This window comes from Marmota monax, unplaced genomic scaffold, assembly GCF_021218885.2.
Source record: "Marmota monax isolate L192 unplaced genomic scaffold, Marmota_monax_Labrador192_F-V1.1 WCK01_AAM20220418_F8-fsc00493, whole genome shotgun sequence".
In the NCBI taxonomy this organism is placed as follows: domain Eukaryota; kingdom Metazoa; phylum Chordata; class Mammalia; order Rodentia; family Sciuridae; genus Marmota; species Marmota monax.
In genome coordinates, this window is record NW_026692681.1 from 78,637 (window position 1) to 104,298 (window position 25,662).

Consider the following 25,662-nt stretch of genomic DNA (forward strand, 5'->3'; position numbering starts at 1 on the left):
AATTCAACTCCATGCCAATGGATCCTCTGAAACCATCAGCCCATGAAAACAATAAACTTTATTACCGATTATGAAATAAGAATTGAAATTGTTGCAAAAGGCTAAACTAAATGATTAGTTTTCTTTCTTTTTTACTTTTAACTAGTGATTAGAAAGGGTAAATGGTAGAGCTTTAGTATCATTTTGCTTGAAAAAAAAATCAAGAAGATAATGCTAACAGAAAGATATACAATACTTTCTGGCAAGTCTAAGTGGAGAAATAAAGTATTTTTCAAAGGCAATATAGTAGCATTTGACTCTTTTTCAAATTACAATTCCAAATTCTCTTTGTTTAAGGGAATCAAAAATAAGGCAAATAGGGAGTGCCTATGGCTGGATGCTGCCACCTATATATACTCTACCTGTTCTCTGTCTCCAGTTCATTCTTGCGTAGATTTGCGTCATCTAAAAGGCTCTGCAATAAGGCAATTTTTTCATTGTCTGAACCCTCTTGATTAATTTTTAGCATTCTATTCTCATGCTGAAGACGAATAAGTTTCTCCCTGAATGAACAAAACGAAAACTGATTACCTGGTACATTAATACAATATAGGTATAAAAAATCTACTCATGTATAGTTACAGACTCAATACACATAAGTGAAAAAGTACCTGCAATGAATGTAGCTTCTTTCTAACTGTTAAGGCATTCCATTTCAGGTTTTAAATTATTTTCTTTTAATTAATTTATTCTTTTTTATTTATATATAACAGCAGAATGCATTACAATTCTTACTATACATATAGAGTACAATTTTTCATATCTCTGGTTGTATACAAAGCATATTCACACCCATTTGTGTCTTCATACGTGTTCTTTGGATGATAATGATCATCACATTCCACCATCATTTCTTAAATTCTTTATACAAGGAATAATCTGAAGATAATAATCTCTGCATATCATGATTTATAATGAAGGCATTTTAAAATCCTGTTTCCCTTCTGATTTAAATATTTAAGCTGTGAATAAATTTATGTTTTCTTGTTCTTTGGTTCTCATAAGAAAACATGACCTCTAAAGCCAAGCTCTTACATTACCAATCATTTGGAGGACTGTTTTCAAGAAATTCAGCACACCCAATCCTAGAGATATGTAAAAGTGTAGTCTTCTAACAAGGTGAATTATTAGAGTCAGATTACTAGATTACATTGCTTTGCATTCATTCTTGTGCCAAGCCAAAGCTTACATAGAGGAATGTTAAAAGCAACAGTCACACTGAACTGGTAACCACATTTATTACAGAGCTAATATAATTAAATATTTATTCATATGAAAATGTTCTTTAAATATATAATTCATTTCTTCTTTATACAGGGTCTTCTTTAGACGGGCCCATGAAGAGAGTGCTTTCAGATACCAAATCCTATAAAAAGCTGTGCTTCTAATGAAAAACAAATCAAAATGAGAAACATACATATTAAAACCAGCTCTTATTTTGTAAACACCATAAATCTTCTCAAGTATTTTTACTTTTGCTACCCAAAAGATGAATCAAACTTGCAACTCAATAGTTCGCTGTTTTTAAGTCCTTTGGGTACACAGCCACATCAATGTTTAAAGCAGCACAGTTCACAATAGCTAAACTGTGGAACCAACCAAGATGCCCTTATATACACAATGGAATATTACTCATCAATAAAAGAGAATAAAATCATGGCATTTGCAGGTAAATGGATGGAGTTAGAGAAGATAATGCTAAGTGAAGTTAGCCAATCCCAAAAAACGAAATGCCAAATGTATTCTTTGATATAAGAAGGCTGATTCATAGTGGCATAGGGAGTGGGAGCATGGGAGGAATAGATGTACTCTAGATAGGGAAGAGGGGTTGGAGGGGAGGGAAGCGGATATGGGGTTATAAATGATGGTGGAATGTGATGATCATTATTATCCAAAGTACATGTATGAAGACACAAACTGGTGTGAATATACTTTGTATACTACCAGAGATGTGAAAAATTGTGCTCTATATGTGTAATAAGAATTGTAATGCATTCCGCTGTCATATATAAATAAAAAAAAAAACTTGCAACTCAATTCAAGAAATCATATAGAATGTGAAATATTTTGTATATGGACAGCAATAACTTTGTATTTTTCAATTACAAAGTACACACCTTCATTGTAGGGAATAAAAGATAAAAGAAAATATAACTCTCTTTAACTCTCTGATGCAAAAGAACTATTATTTAAATATAGCTTTCTATGTGTGTATACATACAGTACACATTGCTTAAAAAATGGTATCACACAACACACATTGCACTCATAGCTGCTATTTACAGTTAAAAGTTCATAATCTTTATTATTAACTACACTTTAATAAATTTTTATTTTTTTGTTTTTATGTGGTGCTGAGGAATGAACCCAGGGCCTCACATGTGCTAGAAGAGCGCTCTACCGCTGAGCCACCATCCCAGCCCCACTTTAATAAATTTTAAGTGACATACTGTTAAAATATATAAGTGAATCAGTTATTTCATAAAAGTCCGATTATGGGCATATTATCAATTGAGTTTTAACATTTTAATAGGATATACCTTTGTGTACAAAAAATTTCCTTAGGATTAATTCTCAGAAGTGTTATTTTTCAGTTAAAAGATAAGCACACTCTTAGATGAGACATTTTGTTAATTTGCTTAAAAAAAATTATTCTACTTTAATCTTTTCCCCTACTTTGAGTATTCCAATTTCTCACTCAACATCAATAAAAAGTACGAAATAATATCCCACTGTCTATGACTTAAGTTGCAAACTTTTCATCACTGCTAATCATTTCATTTTTTTTGACAGTTCTTCTGGACATACAGCATATTCTAATTTGTATCTAGTAATATGCAAAAAAAAAAAAAACCTTGTCAAATCTTTATAATTATTCTTTTCTTAGAGAGCCACTGTAAAAAATTTTGAGGGGACATAGACTTTTATAAATGTTTTTAAATAATAAGTATTCATCCATTCAACTAATTTTATTGGTTCAATTATAATGTAACATATTAGGAAGTAATAAAGATATCTCCAGACATGATGTTGAATTATACTTCTTTTGTTTGTACTTCTTAAATTAAAAAATCATTTATTCAATGAGTACTTACTTCAACTTTTACAGTTTATAAAACTTTTACACAACCATTATTCCACTTAATAATTCCAAAGATTTTTTTTCTTTTTTCTTTTTTTTTCAGTACTAGGAATTGAACATAGGGGCCCTCCACCATTTAGGTATACCCCCAGCCCTTTTTTACTTTGAGGAAGCATCTCAATAAGTTGCCCAGGCTAGTCTCAAATTAGCCATCATCCTGCTTCAACCTCCTAAGTAGCTGGGATTACAGTTGTATGCCACACACCTACCCCTGAAGCATCAAGGTCAGCGTCCATTTTAAAAAGGAGCAAATAGGCCCAGAAAAGGTAAAAGCATTTTCCTTCTGGAAACTGAAGACTTCCCCCAAACCCATTTCTCATTCATATATATATGCTAAGTTAAATGGAATTTTAAAAAATGCTTTGGCTAAATAAGAAGGATTATTACTGAGGGAAGAGTATTTAGAGATAGGGAGATGTTTCCTCCTCTCTATAGCACTGTATCTTTCCCAGACCATTCCAAGTGGTTAGTAGATAAAACCTTAAAATTATTTTGCAGGCTGATAGCTAAGCATAACCTTTGTCTTTGGCCAAATATTTTCATTGCTAAATGTTTGTTGAGGGTATTAGTTTACTTTGTGTGAAAGATTGTCCTACTGAAATGAGAAGATCAGTTATCTGTTAGGCCAGTTGAAGAAAGCTTCTAACATGCTGAAAACATAAAAATTTAATACTGAATTCAAGTTCAAAGTATTAGTAATAAAAAAGAACTGGTTCTCTTTACACTTTAAAGGAATCATTTTTCTCCACAAATATTATGCAGTGTGACTGTGAACATCATAATCTCCTTACCTGATTTCAGGAGTAATAATCTCTGCTGCGAGGCTATCTGAAGATTCTTGACTGCCCAGAGGCATTAATCCTATAAACACAGATGCAAATACAAGGTTAACAGAAAGCACAACTACATCCTTTAGTTAAGTAATACAAACTTTAGAGGAAACTCTATCTTGAGCATTAATTTTAACAGATAAAATCACCATTTTCTCAAGTACAAGATCTCACTGTAGTAGTCTTACAGTATTTTACTATTTTAAGTATACAACTATGTAGCATTAAGTATATTCACAATATATAGTCAATACCACTGCCTATTTTCAAAACTTTTGTATCACTCAAATCAGAAATTCTATAGACATTAGGCAATAACTCTCCATTCCTTCCTTTCCTGGTCCCTGGTAACCTCCATTCTACTTTCTGTCTCAGTAATTTGCCCAGTCTAAATACCCCATATAAGTAGAATCATACAATATTTGTCTTTTTGTGTTTGGCTTACTTAAAACAATGTTTTAAAGATTCATTCATATTTTGGCATGTATCAGAATTTCCTTCCTTTTGTGGCCAAATAATATTCCTATGTATACAAATGCATTTTGTTTATCCATTTATCCATCAACAGACACTAGCCTTGCTTTCACCTTTTGATGACTGTGAATGCTGCTGCTATGAAAATTTGTGCACAAGCATCTGGTTAGTCCACCATTTTCAATTCTTTTGGGTATACACTTAGGAATGGAACTGCTAAATCATACAGTAATTTTATGTTTAACTTTCTCAAGAGCCAACAAACTGGTTTCTACAGCACTGATCATTCCTACCAGCAATGTATAAGAGTTCCAATTCTCCGTATCTTCATCAGCACTTTTTTCTTTTCTTTTCTTTTTTTTTTTTTAGGGTGAGTAAGAGTATTAGCTACCTTAACTGGTATTAAGTGGTTGTGGTTTTGTTTTGTATGAGGTGTTGGGGATCAAACCCAAGTCTTCACACATGCCAAGTAAGTGCTACTCAAGGCCTGGCATATACATGCTAGGCAGGTATATGAAATATAACCTTAACCTATTTTTTGCTTTGAGACAGAGTCTCCTAAATTGCTCTAGCCACTCCTGAACTTGTAATCCCATTGCCTCAATCTCCCAAGTAGATGGGATTACAGGCCTGTACCACCATGCCTGGCTGTGTTTTGTGTTTATTGCTATTGATTTATAGAATCTTTGTATATCCTAAATATTAATTCCTTACCAAATAGATGATTTGCAAATATTTTCTCCTATTTTATGGTTAATTTCAGTTGCTTAATGGTGTCCTTTGATGAAGAAAAGTTTTCAATTTTGACAAAAGTCCTATGCTTTTCTTTTGTTGCCTATGCTTTTGCTATTATTAATTCCAGAGAATCACTGCCAAATTCAATGTCATCAAGATATTCCTCTAAACATTTAATTTTCTCTTAAAATTCTTTTCTCTCCACCCTTTATCTAATTGCCCAAGTTAGGAATTCTAGTACTTTATTAAATAGAATTGATGATAGTGGGCATCTTTGTCTTATTCCTGATCTTGGAGGAAAAGCTTTAGTTTTTGCCATTGAATATGATGTTAGCTACAGGTTTTGTTTTATTATTTTTTTAAGTTGTAGTTGAACACAATATCTTTGTTTTATTTATTTATTTTTATGTGGTGCTGAGGGTTGAACCCAGCACCTCACATGTGCTAGGCGAGCGCTCTACTGCAGAGTCCCAGCCCCAGCTACAGGTTTTTCATATTTTTAAATATCATATTGAGGAAATTTTCTTCTCTTCCTAGTTATACTGAGATTTTAACATTATAAGTGGATGTTGGGTTCTGTAAAATGCTTTTTCTGAGCCAGGTATGGTAGCATATGCCTATAATCTCAGCTGAGAATATACTCAGGAGGCGAAGCAAGTGGATTGCAATTTCAAGGCCAATCTGGGCAACTGAGCAAGACTTTATCTCATGATGAAATAAAAGAACTGGGAGTGCACCTCAGTGATAGAGTGCTTGCCTAACATGTGCAAGGCCCTGGGTAAATCCCATTACCATAAGTATATACACACATAAAGGCCTTTTCTGCATCTACTTACATGATGGTGAACAGTTGTTTTTCCCTTCATTTTGTTAATGTGGTAAATTACTTTGATTGCTATGTCTTTTGAGGGGGGGTGAGGACTGGGAATTGAACTGGGTAGCAACTCAATTACTGAGCCACATCCCCAGCCTTATTTTGTATTTTATTTAGAGACAGGGTCTCAGTGAGTTGCTTAGCACCTTGCTGTTGCTAAGGCTGGCTTTGAACTTGTGATCCTCCTGTTAATGTTAGGATCAGCTTGTCAATTTTTACAAAAAAGTCCACTGGAGATTATTTTATTGGGATTGCACTGAATCCTTGGATCAATGTAAGGAAAGCTGTAATCTTAACTGTATTGAATCTTTTAATATCTGAATATGAGAGACCTCTTCATTTATTTAGACCTTATTTTAATTTATGTAGCAATGCTTTATAGTTTTCAGTGTACAAGTCCTGCATTTCTTTCTTAAACTTATTCCTAAGCATTTTATTTCATTTTTTTTCTCTTCTTTTTGTGGATTGGACCAAGAAGCATTCTGCCTCTGAGCTACACCTTCAGCCCTTATTCAAATTTTATTTTAATACAAATTTTATTTTGTGATCTTCCTGCTTCAGCCATCTGAGTTGCAGGAACTGCTGGGGTTATAGGCATACACCACTGTGCTTGGCACTTTTTTCCTTTTTCTCTTTTGCAGTTCTGGAAAATTGAACCCAGGGCCTCACATATGCTAGGCAAGTACTGTACCACTGAGTTATACCTCTAGCCCTGAATGTCATTTCTTTTTCATATCACTCTAATTTTACTTTCAGAATATTCACTGGTAGTATACAGAAATACACTGATCTCATTTCTTTCTTTCTTTCTTTTTTTTTTTGGTACCAGGGATTGAATCCAGGAGCACTTAACCATTTGAGCCACATCCCTAGCCCTTAAAAAATATATATATATATATATATTTTGAGGCAGGGCCTTGCTAAGTTGCTGAGGCTGGCTTTCAACTTGCAATCCTCTTGCCTCCCAAGCCACTGGGATTCCACACCAGATTTACATTTTTCAAAATTTTCCATCTTAGATGTTTTCTATTTCATTCTTTTGCCATACTACACTTGCTAGAAACTCTCACACCACACTGAATGGAAGTGATGAGAGTGAACATCCTGGCATTAATTCGAGGGGAAAAAATTCAGTCTCTCATCATTAAGTATGTGGTATATGAGGTTAGCTGTAGGTTTTTCATGGGTACCCTTTAGTAGGCTGAGTAACTTTCATTCTATTTTTAGTTTGCTGAGAGACTATCAAGAATGCTGTCCCCTACTTGTTTTTTAATATTTATTTTTTAGTTGTAGTTGTACACAATATTTTTATTTATTTATTTTTATGTGGTGCTGAGGATCGAACCCAGGGCCCCCACACTTGATAGGCGAGCGCTGTACCGCTGAGCCACAACCCCAGCCCTGTCCCCTTCTTTTTTAACTTACTGATGGAACATACACATCTCTTCATGTCAGGCAAGTACAAGATTTGCCTTATTATTATTATTATTATTTTTTTCTGTACCAGGGATTGAATTCAGGGGCACTTAACCCTTAGCCACATCCCCAGCACTGTTTTTGTATTTTATTTAAAGACAGTGTCTCATTGAGTTGCTTAGCACCTTGTTAAATTGCTGAGGCTGGCTTTGAACTCAGGATCCTCCTGCCTCAGCCTCCCAAACCGCTGAGACTACAGGCATGCACCACCATGCCCAGATTCTTTATTCTTTTTAATGGCTCTACAGTACACGGCCAAATGAGAATGCCATTTCTACATTGCTGAATTTTTAGGTTGTTTTTAAAGTTCACTATGAGAAACAATGCCTTAAGCCATATTAAGGTAATTTTCTAGAGTAAAATCGTTAGGTCAAAGGGTGTGTACATAAAGAAGGTAAAAATATACAGGTTGTTAGGTAGCAAACAGAAACATGAGAGTTTACATGAGATAGTCTACCTTTTCTTGATGATACAGGAGCTGAGAATAAAAAGGTTAAAGTTCAGGTTAGAGTCAAAATTTTAGAAAAACTCAAGCAGAGTTGATTAGAGACAAGTGAAAAAACTGCCAGGCAGGCAATGAAGATCCAATTATATAAAAAATGATGAATTTTTGGTGAAGATAATTAAGAAAGATATATTTTTCTTTAGTTGACTTTGGCAATTTGCAATGTGTGTGGGGAGGGGCTTTAGGCTGCCTAAATTAAGGTTTGACAAGCTTGGACTAAAACAAGGTAAGAAGAAAAGAAAGCAGTGATGAGAAAATGGTCAAAATAGTTGATAGGCAGGCTGAATAAGTTGGAAAATGAGGCCAGGTGAGAGAGCTAGTTAAGTGAGACTATAGGAAGCTGAATGCAGTGGAGTATGCCTGTAATCCCAGTGGCTCAGGAGGCTGAGGCACTAACCAACTCAGTGGTGAAGTGCCCCTGAGTTCAATCCCTGGTAAGCCCCCTTCCCTCCAAAAAAGAGAGACTATAGGAGCAGATTAGAAGGTAAAGGAATAAATAAGCAGGTTTTTAGAAGAAAAAGGAATTAAGAAAAAGAGTAGTCATGGGAAAAGAAATATTCCAGTTTTATCTAACTAACAAGCGGGACTGGTTATTAGTGTGGGAGTGAACAAACCAAAGCTATTCAAATCATCAATCTTTCACAGTCCTCCACTGTCATGCAAGAGCAGTAGAAGAGTGAGCTGAGTGTTGATTCTCTCAAGTGAGGAAGAATAGATTTTGGAGATGTTCCTTAATGGATTAAAATCCATTCCACTTTTCTCAGCAGAGGGAAAACAAACAAACAAATAAAAAACACTGACTCAGAATGTTTGATATACTTTTAAAGAAGACATGAGGAGTTTTTCAGAATGAATTTCCAGGTTAACAAAGATGACTTCCATATTATGTACAACCACAAGAATGGGATCCTAATTGGAATGAGTTGTACTCCATGTATGTATAATATGTCAAAATACACTCTACAGTCATATATATTTAAAAACAACAACAAAGAAGCCCATCTGGAAACACTACATACTAGGTGATTCCAACTCTATGCTACTGAATAAAACAAACCCATGGAGATAGTAAAAAAAGATCAGTAAGATGAGTGGTTGCCCAGGGTTAGTGGGGACTGAATAGGGTGAGGGCAGACATGGAATTTCAGGGCAGCGGAAATACGCTGCATGATACCATAATGGTAGATACATGTCAATATATTTATTCAGACCCATATGAATTAACCCTAATGTTAGTATGAACTCCCAGTGATAAAAAATATACATTCATCATTGAAACAAATGTACTCTGGTGGGGGACATTGTTAATGAGGGAGGCCATGCATGTTTGTGGGCATAGGGTCTATGGGAAAACTGTGTCTTCAATTTTACTGTGATCCTAAAAGTACTCTAAAAATAAAGTCTATTTTAAAGGTATAAAAAAGAGAAATGATTTGACCTAATAAAAACTCAAATGCCAGCAAATTTCTCTAAAAGTTGGCAAGTAAATCTGGTCCCATAACTATAGCCTATTTTCCATAATCTGGGTAAGAGTTTAAAAATTCGTATCAATTTTATTGCCTCGAACCAATTTTTCATTTTTATCTTAAAGTGAACCTAATGTTTTTGGTAATCATCAGAAATAAATCATCTTGTTTGGATTAACAAGATGTTTACCTTGAGTGGTGAGCTGTCCTTCCTGAGCCTGCACACAACGAAGCTCTTCAATAGTTTCCTTCAGAGAATCCCTTTCTGTTCTTAATCTCTGGAAGGATATATAAACAAGGAAGGTCAGCTTCAAGCTTTATGAATTTATTCATCAGTGGTCTTTGCCTTACCTAATAAAATGATAAACAACAGTGAACCTGGACATGCTTTACATTTTGGTCTTTTATGGAAAGATCATAAAGAAAAAGATTAAAACAATTTTTTTTCATTTAATAATACTGAATGTCCACTATTGCAAGGCAATATGCAACACACAAACATAAGAAACAGAGCTATCTACTCCATCCTTAAGTAAAAGGAATTAATTTCTTAACATCCTTTTCATTAAACACAAAAGATCAAAGAATAAAAACTAAGTATTCATAAACCTTGAAAAGCAAAAATATCTTTAAAATATTCAAAACATGCTGAAAAATAAATGTCTTATAAATTAATCACATAGAAAGCAGAAAAACTACACAAATTTACAGAAAGAGCAAAACACTTTAAAAGAGGCAATAGTGGTAGAAAAGATAAATAAATATTAAAAAATTAGAATGGAAGTAAAATAATTCATATTTTATTTTAGATCTATTTCCAAAACAAATGGAATCTTTTTTGAATTTTTTGTAATTTAAAAATAAATAGAATCTCTAATTTTTAAATTCGTGAACAGAAGGAATTAATGTAGTTAAAACACGAATTAAATATAATCGTCTAAATTTATCAGTGGTCAAAATCAAAATGCCTAATATACATACTTACATCCTTTTCCTTTTGAAGACTATCAACTTTTTCTTTTAGCCGCTTATATTCAAAGTCTAATTTATCTGCTTTCTTTGATTCTTCAGATAATCTATTTTGCAGTTCTACTACCTGATACAGAAAGATACCATTAATTTTTATTATTTGAAACATTAGGAATTATCATTATGGGGGCTAAAGGTGTAGCTTACTGGTAAAGCATATGCTTAGCATGTGTGAGATCCTGGGTTTGATCTCCAGAACCCAATCCCCTCCCCACAAAAAAGAAACAACCATTTTCTTCTTCTCCAAGTCTATGAAAACCCCCTCCCCCCATCAATACTCAAATGAATGCATATAACCCAGCAGCTGAACACAATGGAGAAAAACAGAAATGAAAATCTGCCTAGACACTGAATTCCCAAATCAGAATCATCTAGAGTAACAGTGCTGAAAATTATAAAAGAATCCTCCGGAATTTTCATTTCCAGCAATATAGCTAACTGGATAGTCTAAAATCCTTTTTGAATTGAGGAAAAAACAACAACAAAGAAAAAGAAAGAGAGAAAGAAATGCTGGGGTAGGTATCCAATCACATAGCTAAGATAAAGTGAGAAGTTCATGCAGAAGTTGCCAGTACCAGTTTAATAGGAGTTAAGTGGTTATTAAACTGCTTTGGGCTCTAAAAGGTAGTAAGGTAGTAAAAAGATGGATTAGGACAAAAATTCTTCAGCTGGCAAGATAATCAAGTACTTGGGTTTTAAAAGAGTATGATTTATAAATCTACAATCATAGCCAGTTAATAGATGAATTATGCTTGAATTTTTATTCTTAGCCTTATCTGGGAAAATGTAAAGTAAGCAATTAAAGTGATAGATGAGGGAGTCCCACTACAGGTAAATGGCATTTTATTCAGTAAAATAATAGGTGGAAAGTTTCCAAATCTTAGCAACGATGTGGCCATCGGTACTGAAGACATTTAGAACTCCAAATAAACATGACCAGAAAAGAACCTTTCCAAGATGAACTATCAATAGGTTGGAACAAAGAAAGAATATTAAAAGTTGTAAGAGAAGCACCAAGTCACCTATTAATGCAAGCCCATGAGAATAATAGCAGATTTCTCAGCAGAAATTCTAAGGGTCAGGAAGACATGGAATAATGTATTTCAAGCCCTAAAGAAAACAAAATTACTACATCCAGAAAAGATATCCTTCAAAATCTAAGAAGAAAAAGGACTTTTTAAGATAAGAATTCAAGACTGCTAAATCAGCATTACAGAAGATACTCAAAGGAATCCTACACCCAGATGAGAAATCAAGATAAACAACCAAAAGAGCATGGAAAAGAATAAGTAGATGGGCTGGGGTTGTGGCTTAGTGGTAGAGCTCTTGCCTAGCATGTGTGAGGCACTGGTTTGATCCCTGGCACCACATTAAAAAAAAAAAAATGAAGAAAAGGAAAAAAAAAAAAAAAACAAGGGAGAGAATTAAATTACAGCAGATGGGGTAGAGAGAGAAGATGGGAGGGGAGGGGAGGGGGGATAGTAGAGGATAGGAAAGGTAGCAGAATACAACAGTTACTAATATGGCATTATGTAAAAATGTGGATGTGTAACCGATGTGATTCTGCAATCTGTATTTGGGGAAAAATGGGAGTTCATAACCCACCTTGAATTTAATGTATGAAATATGTCAAGAGCTTTGTAATGTTTTGAACAACCAATAAAAAAAAATGAAAACAAACAAAAATAAAGGTATTGTATTCATCTACAACTGAAATTATACACACACACACACACATATGAATAAGTGGATAAGCAAATGAGAAGTGGGATAGAATCAAACATGATTATTTCAGTAAACCATCAAACCCCTAAGACAAATAAAAGAGAAAGAAATGAACAAAGATGATTTAAAACATATAAAACAATAATATCAAAACAACAGGAACTGGTAATTTGCCTTGCAATAACAACCCCGAATGTAAATGATCTAATTTCTCCAATGCAAAGATGCAGACTAGCTGAATGGATTAAAAAGCAAGACCCAACTCTTTGAAACTGACAAAGGCACATACAGGCTGAAGGTAAAAAGATGGAGAGTGATAATCCAAATGAAATCCAAAAGCAAGCACGGCTATCCCTGCATCTGACAACAAAGACCAAAATTGGTCAAAAGAACCCCAAAGATCACAATATGCTGATAAGGGTACAATCAATCAAGAGAAATATAATGATTGTAAATATATATGCACTGAACTTCGCAGCATCCAATTTTATTTAAAACAAACAAACAAACAAACAAAACCACTACAAGACACAAAGGGATAGAAAGGTCCCATAATAGTGGGTGACTTCAATACCCTAGTCTTACCAATGGATAGATTATCTAGGCAAAAAATGAGAAAAGAAACATTGGAGTTAAATTACCCTATAGATCATATGAACTTAATAGCCATCTACAGACTATTCCATCTAACAGCTACAGAATATACATACTTTTCATCAGCACATAGAGCATTTTTCAAAATAGATAACATTCTAGGCCATAAAGCAAATCCTAATATACACATACATTCACACAAATAAAATTATTTCTTATATCTTTATCAGACCACAACAGAATGAAATAGAAATTAACATCAAGAAAAACTTAGGAATTATACAAAAATATGCATATTGAACAATGTATTTTTTATAGTAAACTGGGAGAAATTTAAAAATTCCTAGAATCAAATGATAATGGAAACACAGCCTACAAGAACATATGGGACGGGCTGGGGTTGTGCTCAGTGGTAGAGAGCGCGCCTCGCACATGTGAGAACCTGGGTTCAATCCTCAGCACCACATAAAAATAAATAAACAAAATAAAGATACTGTGTCCATGTATAAGTAAAAAATATTTTTTAAAAAGAACACATGGGATACAGTAAATGTGAGGGAAGTTTATAGCAACACATGCTTAAATTAGAAAAATAGACCTCAGATATAACCTAATGATGACTTAGAAAAACAAGAAAAAACAACAACACCCAATATTGGTAGAAGGAAAGATATAATAAGAACCAGTAGAAATAAATGAAATAGACACTAAAGAAAAATCCGAAGAATAAATGAAGCAAAGAATTGATTAGATAAACAATTCTGACCAACCCTTAACCAAGCTAACCAAAAAAGAGAAGAACCAAACAAAATTAGAGACGAAAAAAGTGGGATATTACAAGAAGTACACTAAAATTGATAGGATCATTAGGGAGTATTTTGAAAACTTGTATTGCCAATAAATTAGAAAATCCAGAAGAGGGGTTGGGGTTATGGCTCAGTGGCAGAGTGCTTGCCTCATACATGTGAGGCACTGGGTTCAATCTTCAGCATCACATAAAAATAAACAAATAAAGATATTGCGTCCAGGTGTAATTAAAATTTTTTTAAAAAATCTAGAAGAAACAATTTACAGATATATTTGACTTATCAAACTTGAACAAGAGAATTTTTAAAAAAATCTAAATAGATCAGTAACAAGAAAACTGTTTGCAGAAGATAATAACTGTATACCTAGAAAACCCTAAAGAATTCACCAAGAGTCTCTTAGAACTGATAAATTCAGCAAAGAAGCAGGATACAAAATCAACACAGAAGAGTCGGATAGCTTTCCCAGACACCAATACTGAATTCTTTGAGAAATTAAAACAAAGAAATCAGGAAAACAATCCTATTTACAATTGTTTTAAGTAAAGTAAAATACCTATGAATAAACCTAACCATGGAGGTGAAGACCTCCTACAAGGAAAAAATTATAAAACACTGAAGAAATAAATTGAAGAACACATCATAAAATGGAAAGACCTCTCCATTCATGGACTGGGAAAATTAATATTGGTAAAATGGCCATACTATGGGACGTGACTGACAGATTCAATGCAATACCCATCAAATTACCAATACATTCTTCACAGAACTAGAAAAAACAATTCTAAAATTCACATGGAAGCACAAAAGACCCCAAACACACTAGCCAATCCTAAAAAAAAGAACAATGTTCATAAAATCACCATACTGATTTCCAAATATAATATAGAGCTATTGTAACAAAAACATCATGGAAATGGCATAAAATTACACATGTAGACCAATGGAATAGATGCAAGACACGCATCTACAGTCATCTGATTTTTGGCAAAGGGGCAAAAAACACATGTTAGAGAAAAGAGAGCCTCTTTAACAAATGGTGAGGTCAAAAGTGAACCACTACCTGCTGATGGTTGAAAACTAGATTTTGAAATTGTTCAAAAACTGATTCAAATGGATCAAAGACCTTATGTAAGACTTGAAATGTTAAAATTGTTAGAAGAAAACATAGGTAAAACACTTGAAATCAGTATTATAGGCAATGACTTTCTGAATAGGATTCTAATAGCTGAGGAAATAGTAGTAAGAATTAACAAATGGAATTATATCAAATGAAAAAACTTCTGCATAGCAAAAGAAAGAATCAACAGAGTAAAGCAACTGCCTATAGAAAGGAAGAAAATCATTGCCAACTGTTCATCCAACACAGGATTAATATCCAGAACATAGAAGGAACTAAAAAAAAATTTAACACAAAATAAGATGTACAACTGGTTGAAAAATACATGAAATATTCAATGTCTTTAGTCATCAGGAAAATGCAAATCAATGGGCTGGGATTGTGGCTCAAGTGGCAGAGTGCTTGCTTAGCACCTCTGAGGCACTGGGTTCGATCCTCAGCACCACATAAAAATAAAATATATATGTGTACATATATATGTACATACACACATATACAGAAAATGCAAATCAAAACTACATTGAGGACTGGGGATGTGGTTCAGTGGCAGAGCACTTGCCTGGCACGGGTAAGGCACTGGGTTTAATCCTCAGAACCACATAAAATAAATAAAATAAAGGTATTGTGTCCATCTACAACTAAAAAAACAAAACTACATTGAGATACTATCTCACTCTAGACAGAATGGTTATTATCAAGGAAACAACAACAACAAAACCCAACAACAAATACGAGTAAGGATGTGGGGAAAAGGAATTCTTATATGCTATTGGTGGGAATGTAAATTAGTAATAAACACTATAAAAATTTCACAAAAACTAAAAATAGAAGGACCATATAACATTCCCAGCATCTATATCACTCCCAGGTAAATACCCAGAAGAACAAAAGTCAGCATACAATAGAGATATCTCCATACTTATGTTGTCATGGCACTATTAACAATAGCCAAATTTATGGAATCAGTCTGGATGCTCAATACATGAATGAATAAAACAAATGTGGTAAATACACACAATGGAATATTATTCAGCCATAGAGAAAATGAAATCATGTCATTTGTAGGAAAATAGATGGAATTGGAGATCAACGAGTTAAGTGAAACAAGCCAGACTCAAAGATAAGTATTCCATGTTTTTTTCATATGTGGAATCTAGGGGGTAAAAAGATGACATGAACATAGAAAGGGGACTATTGAAGGAGGAAGGAACTAGAAGAATGGAGGAAAAGAGAGTAATGGGAAAGGTATATACAATCAAAGTATATTATATACACATATGAAAATATGACAATTAAACCCATTATTTAGCCACCTGCAGTGACACACACCTATAATCCCACTGACCTAAGGCAGGAGGGCTATAAGTCTTGAGACCAGCCTCAGCAACTTAGCAAGACCCTGTCTCAAAAAAAAAAAAAAAAAAGAAAGAGCAGGGATGTAGCTAGGTGCAAAAATGCCCCTACGTTAAGTCTCCAGTTCCAAAAAGAGAAAGAAATCCATTATTTTGTATAGTTAAAATGTGCCAATAAGTATAATTAAAAAATAATATTCTGGACATAATAAAAAATATGAAATGGTTTCCCACTATTATTTTTACACAAAGTTGTATTAAAGGCCAGGTGTGCTGATACTGGAGGGAAAAGAAGGTATGGAATATAAAGAAACAAAATTACTTTCATTTGTTCACTATATCACCTTTAAAGAGATATTATCATAAGTAATATGAGAATTTTGCAATGCTACAGAATCAACCAATAAAATCTATTTATTGTGTACAACCAGAAATATGAAAAATTGTGCTCTATATGGGTAATATGAGTTATAATGCATTCTGCTGTCATATAACAAATTAAAATTTTAAAAAATGAAAAAGAAATCTATTTAATTAGTATAAATCATCAACAAATGGAAAATGGTATCTTCCATCAAATAACTACATTTATACAAACAACCAAAACCACAAATACCTATGAGTAAAATATGTGCATGATCTTTAAAAGAGCTTAAATTGAAAGACACTGAAGACCTAAATAAATGCAAATCGAGATATATTCATACATAGGAATACTTCTTGTCACAAAGATGTCAATTCTTTCCAAACAATCAACTGACTCAATGGAATTTCAACTCCAAGGGTTTTGATTTTAGAGGGGGAAAAAAAAAAAAAAAAACAACGGGTCCAAGAACAGACAGTTTTGAAAAAGGACAGGTAAGAGAGCCTTCTCTACCAAAAGCAAAATTACTAAAAATCTACAGAAAATATGACAGTGTAGTAGAAGCATGGAAATAAACAAGGACACCAATAGAATAGAGTGCCCAGAAATAAACCCATATATAAAATGAAAACTTTAAATATATAAGGTAGAACTGTAGGTCACTGGGGAAGAAGAATGGACCATTACATATCCACACAGACAAAAATATTAAATGGATTTCTCTCACATCCTAGGAAAGAATAAATTCCAGATGGATTATAAATCTAAATATGCAAAACAAATTTTAAATCTTTGTAATGAAGAGATTAGACTTTCATCTTTATGTAGAAAATAATGTGTTAAGATAAAAAGTACAAATCATAAAGAAAAAGATATTTAAAGTTCATTACATTAAAATTAGGACTCAAAAAATATTGGCAGGTCAGACATCTATAGGAAATGAACAATGAAACTAAAGAAATGAAAAATTAAGGGCTGGGGATGTGGCTCAAGTGGTAGTGTGCTTGCCTGGAATGCGTGAGGCACTGGGTTCGATCCTCAGCACCACATAAAAAATAAAATAAAGATATTGTGTCCACCTAAAACTAAAAAAATAAATATTAAAAAAAATTAACATAAAGAACATATAAAAGGTTTTATAAATTACAGGAGGACTGCAAGTTTGAAGCCAACCTCAGCAACTTTGTGAAACCCTTTCTTAAAATAAAAAATAAAAAGACCTAAAGTTGAGGCTCAGTGGCAAAGTATCTCTGGATTGAATCCCTAGTACCAGGGGGAAAAAGTTAAATGAGTAAGAAAAAGAATTAAATATAAAATGGGTAAAAGATAAAAATAGGAAATTCCAAAAGAAATATGGTCAGTTCATATATTTGTCATCTGCATAATGCTAAGTAAAATCACAAGGAGACACTATTTTATATTCACCAATTGGCAAAATTTAAATTTGACAATACTATGTGTTGGTGATGTGGGGGAGCAAAGGAATCCATATAAACATTTTGTTGGTAATATAATCACTTCAAAGAATAGACTAGAACATCTATTACATTGACAATGCTCTAAGAAATTCCATAAAGCTGGGCATGGTGGCACATGCCTATAGTCCCAGCTACTAGGGAGGCTGAGGCAGAAAGATCCCGGGTTTGAGGGCAGTCCTAGTAACTTAACAAGGCCCAAAGCAACTTAGCAAGACCCTGTCTCAAAAAATAAAAAGGAATAGGGATGCGGCTCAGTAGTTATGTGGCCCTAGGTTCAATCCCTGGTACCAAAAAAAAAAAAAAAAAAAAAGACAGAGAGAGAGAGAGAGAGAGAATTGATAAAGCTCTGTAACCTCCACCATGTGCACAGGACATGATCAGCATGATTAATAGGGGCATTTCTGTGTGTGTATGTGTGTGTGTGTGTGTGCATGTTTGTGTGTATGTGCATGTGTGTATAAAAGTGGAAACATCTCATATGTCCTTCAAAAGTAAAGTAGATAAATTTTGGAAGAGTCACTCAATGGAATAATATACAGCATTAACAATGAATAGTAAGTATAAAGCAATGCCTATCAACATGAATGAATCCCATAAATATACTGAGGAAAAAAAAAAGTCAAATAAAGAAGAGTATTTCTTTTTTTTTTACTTTGAAGCCAGGGGTACTCTACCACTGAGTTACATCCCCAGCCCTTTCAATTTTATACCCTGAGATAAGGTCTTGTTGAGTTGCCAAGGCTGGCCTTGAACTTGTGATCCTCCTGTTTCAGACTCCCTAGTAGGTGAGACTGTAGGTGTGCCATGATGCCCTGACAGAAGAGTGTTTTCACTGAATCATTTATGTAGTTTTGGAACATGTAAAAATGTAATAAATTTTGAGGAATAAACAGATATGTCGCAAATGTATAAAAAGATGCGTGGAACAAAAACCATATAGCAATACAGAAGTTACCTATAACAAGGGAGAAAGTGTTGTATTTTTAAGCATGTATTTACTGTATTATACCTGTATTATACTTTTGCTGTTGTGGGTTTTTTTTTTTTTTTGGTAGGGATTGAACCCACAGGTGCTTAACCACTGAGATACATCCTCAGCCCTTTTATATTTTATTTTGAGACAGGGCTTTGCTACGTTGCTGAGGTTGGCTTTGAACTTGCAAACCTCCTGCCTCAGACTCCAGAGCCTCTGGGATTAGAGGCATGTGCCACCACACCCACCTTTAGACAGGGTCTCAACTGTGTTATCTATCTAGGCTGGCCTCAAGTGATCCTCCTGCATCAGCCTTCTTTCTTAGTAGCGGGATTACAGAAGCATACCATCACACCTAGCCCTGTTGTGTATTTCTCAAGTATTCCATATTAAATTTTAAAAATTAAAAAAAGTGGGGGAGAGTTGCTTTAGAGACCAATCAAAATCCTCTGGATAAGAATTATATTTAGCTGGGCATGGTGGTGCACACTTTTAATGCAACAGCTCAGGAGGCTGAGACATGAGAATTGCAAGTTCAAAGGTAGACTCAGCAACAGTGAGGCGATAAGCAACTCAGTGAGACCCTGTCTCTAAGAAAATCACAAAATAGGGCTGGGGATGTTGCTCAGTAGCCGAGTGCCCCTGAGTTCAATCCCTGGTACCCCCCCAAAAGAATTATATTTAAAGTTCTTTAAATATAAAAAAATATAATAAAGGAAAGATTAAAAACTGTAAAAACAAAAGTTAGTGGTTTTGATAAACTATATGTCCTAGTAGACAGCTTGCTTAAAACCATCATGAGGAAAGTTGTTTCTGTTCTTTTACCTGTCTCTTATACATCTCAAGTTGACTTCGTGCTGCATTGGCCTTTCTTAACTCTTCCTCTAGACTGACAGTGTTCTGCATATACATGGTATTCTTCTCTTCTAAGAGTTTAACCTGCCGCCTCAAATCACCAAGGTCTTCCAGCTTCTTTTTATAAGATTCCACTTGACCTTCTAGTTTAGATACTTTATCAGAAGAATGTCTAGAATAAGATAGAAATTAAAAATCAGAAATATACACACGGCTGCTAAGATCTTTAGACAATGTTAAACCAAGAAAGATTACTAGGCATTATCAGGCAACAACACATTCTAATGAAATTATGATACCAAAAGTGATTTGAGAATAATTTTTTGCTCAGATTTTGTAAAAATGTCCAAAATGACAGAAAAATATATTGTTTAGAATGTTATACAATTCAAGGAAAGCAGCAGGGGACAGCCAGCAAAATCACATTTAGTACAAAAGTAAAGTAAGTTGTTAGGCATGAGTCATGAGTGATCATAGGAACAGAGGTTTTAGTGGAAAAAATAGTAGACAGACAGTGGCAAATTGTAGAAACTAAAAGGAAAATGTAATTTGTGTGTATATGTGTGTATGTGGTGCTGGAGACTGAACACAATGTCTCATGCATATTAAGCTGAGTGCTACAATACTGAACTATAACCCCAGCTGAGAATATAAATTTTTCTTACATAATTTTAGTTTTAGAAGGAAGGAAGGAATAATAAATATTTCTTTTTCTTTCTTTTTAAAATTAAAGAGACCTAAATGTAAAAAAAAAAAAAAAATGTGCGTGTGTGTTTGTGAAGAAGCGAGATTCAAGATGCAAAGAAAAATGATAATTGATATAACACAGACCCTACATTAGCATGGAAGGTTTGAGACTGACATACTGAAAAATGAATTAGTGCTGGACAGGAGGAAGAGTAGAGGTCTACACTCTACAAGCAACAGAAAAATGATGAAACTCAGAAAATTTAGAGGTACTGGAGACAAAGAGCATGGGAGAGTTCAACAGTTCATAATCTCTTTTTTCTGGGCAGTAGGAGACAAGGTCATTTACTGAGATTAAGGCATGGAGGGGGCAGGTGAAAGAGTTATAAAAACAACAAACAACTATGAGAGAAATGGGATACTGGTTAATAGTGAAATGGTGGACCAGGAGTAAGAAACTTTTCCCCAAAATACTGCAGATATAATAAGTGAAGAGTAAAGACCATTAATTTGTAGTTAGACAAAACTATCTATGTAATTTTCTCTGTTCATTCTCAGTATTCAAAGAACTGAAGCAGAAAACAGAAATGACTGGAATGATTCAACAGATAACTGGAGATTATGCAAGAAACAGAATGGTAGACTACTGAGGTGGCAGGTGGTGACGTATCAATAAGAAAATAATTGAAGTGAACGTGAAAATGTCCATGAAGGAAATGAAGCCCTGCAACATGTGCCAGCATCCAAGAAAAAAAAAAAAAAAGATCAAGTGCCTGGAGGGCTCAGAATTAAAGAATATGGGTAATAAGAAAAAAAATGTTTCTGAGCTAGACAAGTGTGAAATGATGGTCAGATTAACTTCTATTTAACAGGCAGGAGGACTGATTTGCCAGATAGCATTTCAAGAGATAAGCTCATTTAACTCTTCATATAAAACTGAGGTAAGTATGTATATTAATTCCATTTTATAGCTGAGAAAATATAGAGGTTAAATAAGTGGCAGCTGTAGAATATGAACCCAGGTAGTATGACTCTTAAAACACACTGAGGTGTGCTAAGAGATTCAAGAGTTTTTTTTTAAAAAGAGAGAGAGAGAGAGAGAGAGAGAGAGAGAGAGAGAGAGACAGAACTGATGGGTCTGAAATTATACAATGAAGGAAAGATTGTTTACCTAAGAACATCTATTTCATCTTTTAGAGACTGAGCTTCGTCTGCCAAAGTAGTTAATTCATCATTCTGTTGCCGAAGTTCAGAGATTTCCTTTTCTAACTCTTCACAGCGTATTCGATAATCATCTTTGGCTGCTTCTAGTCTGTAACCAGAGTAAAATAGATCAAGAAAGCACTATTTACTGTCTCATAATTCTCTTTGGAACAATAAAAGAAGATAAAACATAAGAATAAACTCTTCAACATGTCTGTGATTTTTGTGGCCAAAAGCTGTATTCCTAAATTGTATCTATTATTAAAGTTGATTCCAGTGTTCCACACTTGAAAAAGTGACAACTTGTGACCATTCCTCCATTGTCAGAAAGCTAGACATCAAAGAATGCTTCCCCCAAATACTGGGTCTTAGGCATACTAGGCAACCACTCTACTGCTGAGTCACACCCCCACCTCTAAGGTTTTATTTTCTAATTATGAAATTAATATATATTTCTTTCTGAAATTTGCAAAATACAGAAAAGCAAAGAAAATTAATACCATGTATTAATCCAAATAACTATTGTTTAACATTTTGGGAGCGCATCTTTCATTCTCATGTTAAAAAAAAATCATTAATACTATTTCTACTTGTAATTAACTAGACTTGTTTACTTAACATATATCCTTTCTTTGATTTAACTTTTTTTAATATTTATTTTTTTAGTTGTAGTTGGACACAGTACCTTTATTTTACTTATTTATCTTTATGTGGTGCTGAGAATTGAACCCAAGCTAGGTGAGCACTCTACTGCTAAGCCACAACCCCAACCCCTTTCTTTGATTTATAATACTCTTCTCTCTCCTATTGCAAGTATTTTATGCTATTAGTGACTTTTAATTTTATTTATATAAGTATTTTAAAAATACGTACATAAGTCCTAATTTTTATGCATTTCAACTGATTGGAACTTCAGTTTTTACTTTTAGTGTATAAACTTTCTTTATTTTAACTCTACATTTTCTGTGAGTACTTCTGTAATGGCACTTCCTCCTCCACAGAAAATCTTAATTAAGCTTCTCCAGAAATCTTCACCATAATTAATCTTAGTCTATAAGTAGAAGAGTCTCTACAAGAGTAGTTAAACTTCCTAGTTCCTGTTGCACTATCTATGTGCCCACTGGCCTGGAAGAGATCAATGCACATTTACCAGTTTTTCACAAATATTTATGAAATATCTAGTATAAGCAAAAAAATAAAATAAAAATTAAAAAATTTTATATATATGTTTGTAGAAGTGTGTTTGCAAATGCAAAGTGTGATAAGAAAGATCCTTTAACAAGGCCTCTGGCCTTGAGCCAGAGCTTCACAGAGATGTTTACATTTCAAAGAGAAGTAGTTACTAATTGGGATCCATGGTAACAGGTGGCAGTGGGAGGGAAGAAGGAGGAAAATAAACTCTCCCCTTCTCAGGCACTGTCCTTGAAGGGTTAACTTGCCCAGAACAGTGAAAGAAAAAGCTGTTTTTGTGTGAACTTCTGCAGACTGTGAACTTCTGAGCCCCTTCCCTTACACAATAGGTATAAAGTTCTGAAACGGCCTGGACTAAGGGTTCAGGGGATTAATTGATTTCCCTCTTAACCGGGCTGCAGCAAAAGAAACCTGCTTCCTGTTTCCTATTTGGTGCCCTTCCTGTCTGTCCCCTATTACATTTTCAATGGTTTCATTTCTAACATTAAAGTTTTTAATTCATTTTGCGTATGATGCAATGCTGGAATCTAACTTCTGCCAAAATACCTATGCCAAGCCATAAACAAACAATCTAAACTTTCCTTATTGATTAGAAAATGTTATCATATCACACATTTTATATATTTAGATCTTCATTTGTGTTACTTGTGTATGTTTACCATACCATTAGTTAGCTAAGAAAGTGGGACAAATATATCTGACTTTACAAGGATATTTAACAACAACAACAAAAATCCTTGAGAAATATAGTACTGATCAAATATTTGAGTTTTTAAGGCACTTCAAAATATATTATTATGAATATGTATTCTGGATCAACAAAACTTTAAACATGACTTCCTTAATAATGAAAATGTAATTTCCCTAAACTATAACTGGAAAATTAGCCACAATTTAGAAACAAAAGGATAAAGTTATATTTTATTATTCATGGATTTTTGTCTTAGGAGGTCAAGATAAAGGGTTCTCAAACATTTTGGTTTCAGGATCCCTTCATATTCTTACAATTACTGAAAACCCTAAAGAACCTTTAGTTAGGGACTAGGGCTATAGCTCAGTGGTAGAGCACTTGCCTAGCATTTGTAAGGCTCTGGGTTCGATCCTTACTCAGTACCACATAAAAATAAATAAATAAAATAAAGGTATTGTGTCCATCTATAACTAAAAATATTTTTAAAAAGAACCTTTAATTATGTAGGTTTTATCTGTTGCTATTTGTCATATCAATAATTAAAACATTTAAGTCTATTTACTTAGTTTGACTGAAAATAACAGTAATAAGCCCATTATGTTAATACAAACATATTGTTTATGGAAAAAATTACATTTTTATGAAACAAAAAAAAATGAAGGTTAACACTATTTACATAACTGAAATATCTGGTTTTACAGAAGAAAGTTGGGTTCTAATAACCGTTTCTACATTCATCTGTTGTGATGTTTTTCAATGAAGTACATGAGGAAAATCCAGGCTTGCACAAGTATGTAGTCAGAAAAGAGAGAGCCTTATGCACTCTAAAACAGTCTCAAAGAAACTTCAGGGTCCTCAGATCCCATTTGGAATTGCTGGTAAAGGCAATAGGGAATGGATTGTTTCAAAGGTTTCCAAGAGGACTAAGGAAAGCTTTTTATTGTCTTCTGTTAGAGAAAAAAAGAAGAAGAAAATTCAGAAACATCTCATTTAGAAATAATGAAGGACAGTAAGTATATTACTAAATTAAGCTACTTGGAAAGTAAAAACCAAATTAATTTCCACCAGGTGCGGTGGTGCATGCCTGTAATCCCAGAGGCTCATGAGGCTGAGGCCCTAAGTAACTCAGCAAACCCCTGTCTCAAAAAAAAAAAAAAAAAAAAAAAAAAAAAAATATATATATATATATATATATATATATATATATATATATAAAGGGCTGGGGATGTGGCTCAGTGGTTAAGTACCCTTGGGTTCAAACTCTGATACCAAAAAAAAAAAAAAGTATAATTTTCTGTTTTAGCAATGGAAATCTATAGCCAGTTAAGAAATAGGTCATAATATATTTTTTAGTAAACCATGACAAAATATTTTCATAATGCTGCTAAGACCTTCAATTTTGTGCTTTTATTTCATCTTAAAGCATATCAAAATTTCCTGATTCTCTTTTCCCTTTCCCTTTTGGCCTTTTACTTCTCTAGAAGATGTGTTTAAAAGATGGTTCCTTTAAATTGTACCTATTGTTTTAAATCAGCTTGTCTTTTAAAATAGACTTATCTCTTAAATCATGCTCTAGTTCTTTGTATTATCTCTTTAAATTGTATGCCTGTGTATATTGTGTCTCTTTAAAGTTTCCTTCTGTATCCTTTTACCAAATCTGGCTCTTTACAAAAATGAATTTACTTTGAAATTCCTATCAGGTAATCTGTGGTTCACTCTGCCCAGTTATCAGTTGTTTTTTTTAAAAGGAATTTTAGTTTTGAATGAATTTAATCTTTCTGATGATTGCTCCAACTCACCTTGCCTATTTTTTTCTTCTCTTTTTTGAGAAGGGGGTCTCATTAGGTTGCCCATGCTGGTCTAATGACTGTCCTGCCTCAGTCTCTCTATTATCTAGGACTACAGGAGTATGCCAACTCACCTGGTTCCCAACTCATCTCATATCCCTTCACTAGCATTCTTCCTGTCTTCCTCTAATTTGTTCGTGGTCTGCCTTTGCTTACTACAACACTATAGTCGGGGTGGGACAGATGTGTGGAATGCAGGGCTGGTG

At 33.8% G+C, this 25,662-nt stretch overlaps 1 protein-coding gene across 3 annotated transcripts in view; it reads right to left on the minus strand.

Moving 5' to 3' along the window:
• Hook3 (hook microtubule tethering protein 3) overlaps window positions 1-25,662 on the minus strand; it is a 121,249-nt gene that overhangs the window by 31,752 nt on the left and 63,835 nt on the right. For all 3 annotated transcript variants that reach the window (XM_058579938.1, XM_058579937.1, XM_046446509.2), the window contains exons 10-15: window positions 21,696-21,836; window positions 19,808-20,009; window positions 10,527-10,637; window positions 9,732-9,819; window positions 3,973-4,042; window positions 402-542 (exon numbers count right to left, since the gene is read on the minus strand). In XM_058579938.1, coding sequence (XP_058435921.1) covers window positions 402-542; window positions 3,973-4,042; window positions 9,732-9,819; window positions 10,527-10,637; window positions 19,808-20,009; window positions 21,696-21,836 — 753 coding nt within the window. The remainder of the gene's footprint in view (window positions 1-401; window positions 543-3,972; window positions 4,043-9,731; window positions 9,820-10,526; window positions 10,638-19,807; window positions 20,010-21,695; window positions 21,837-25,662) is intronic.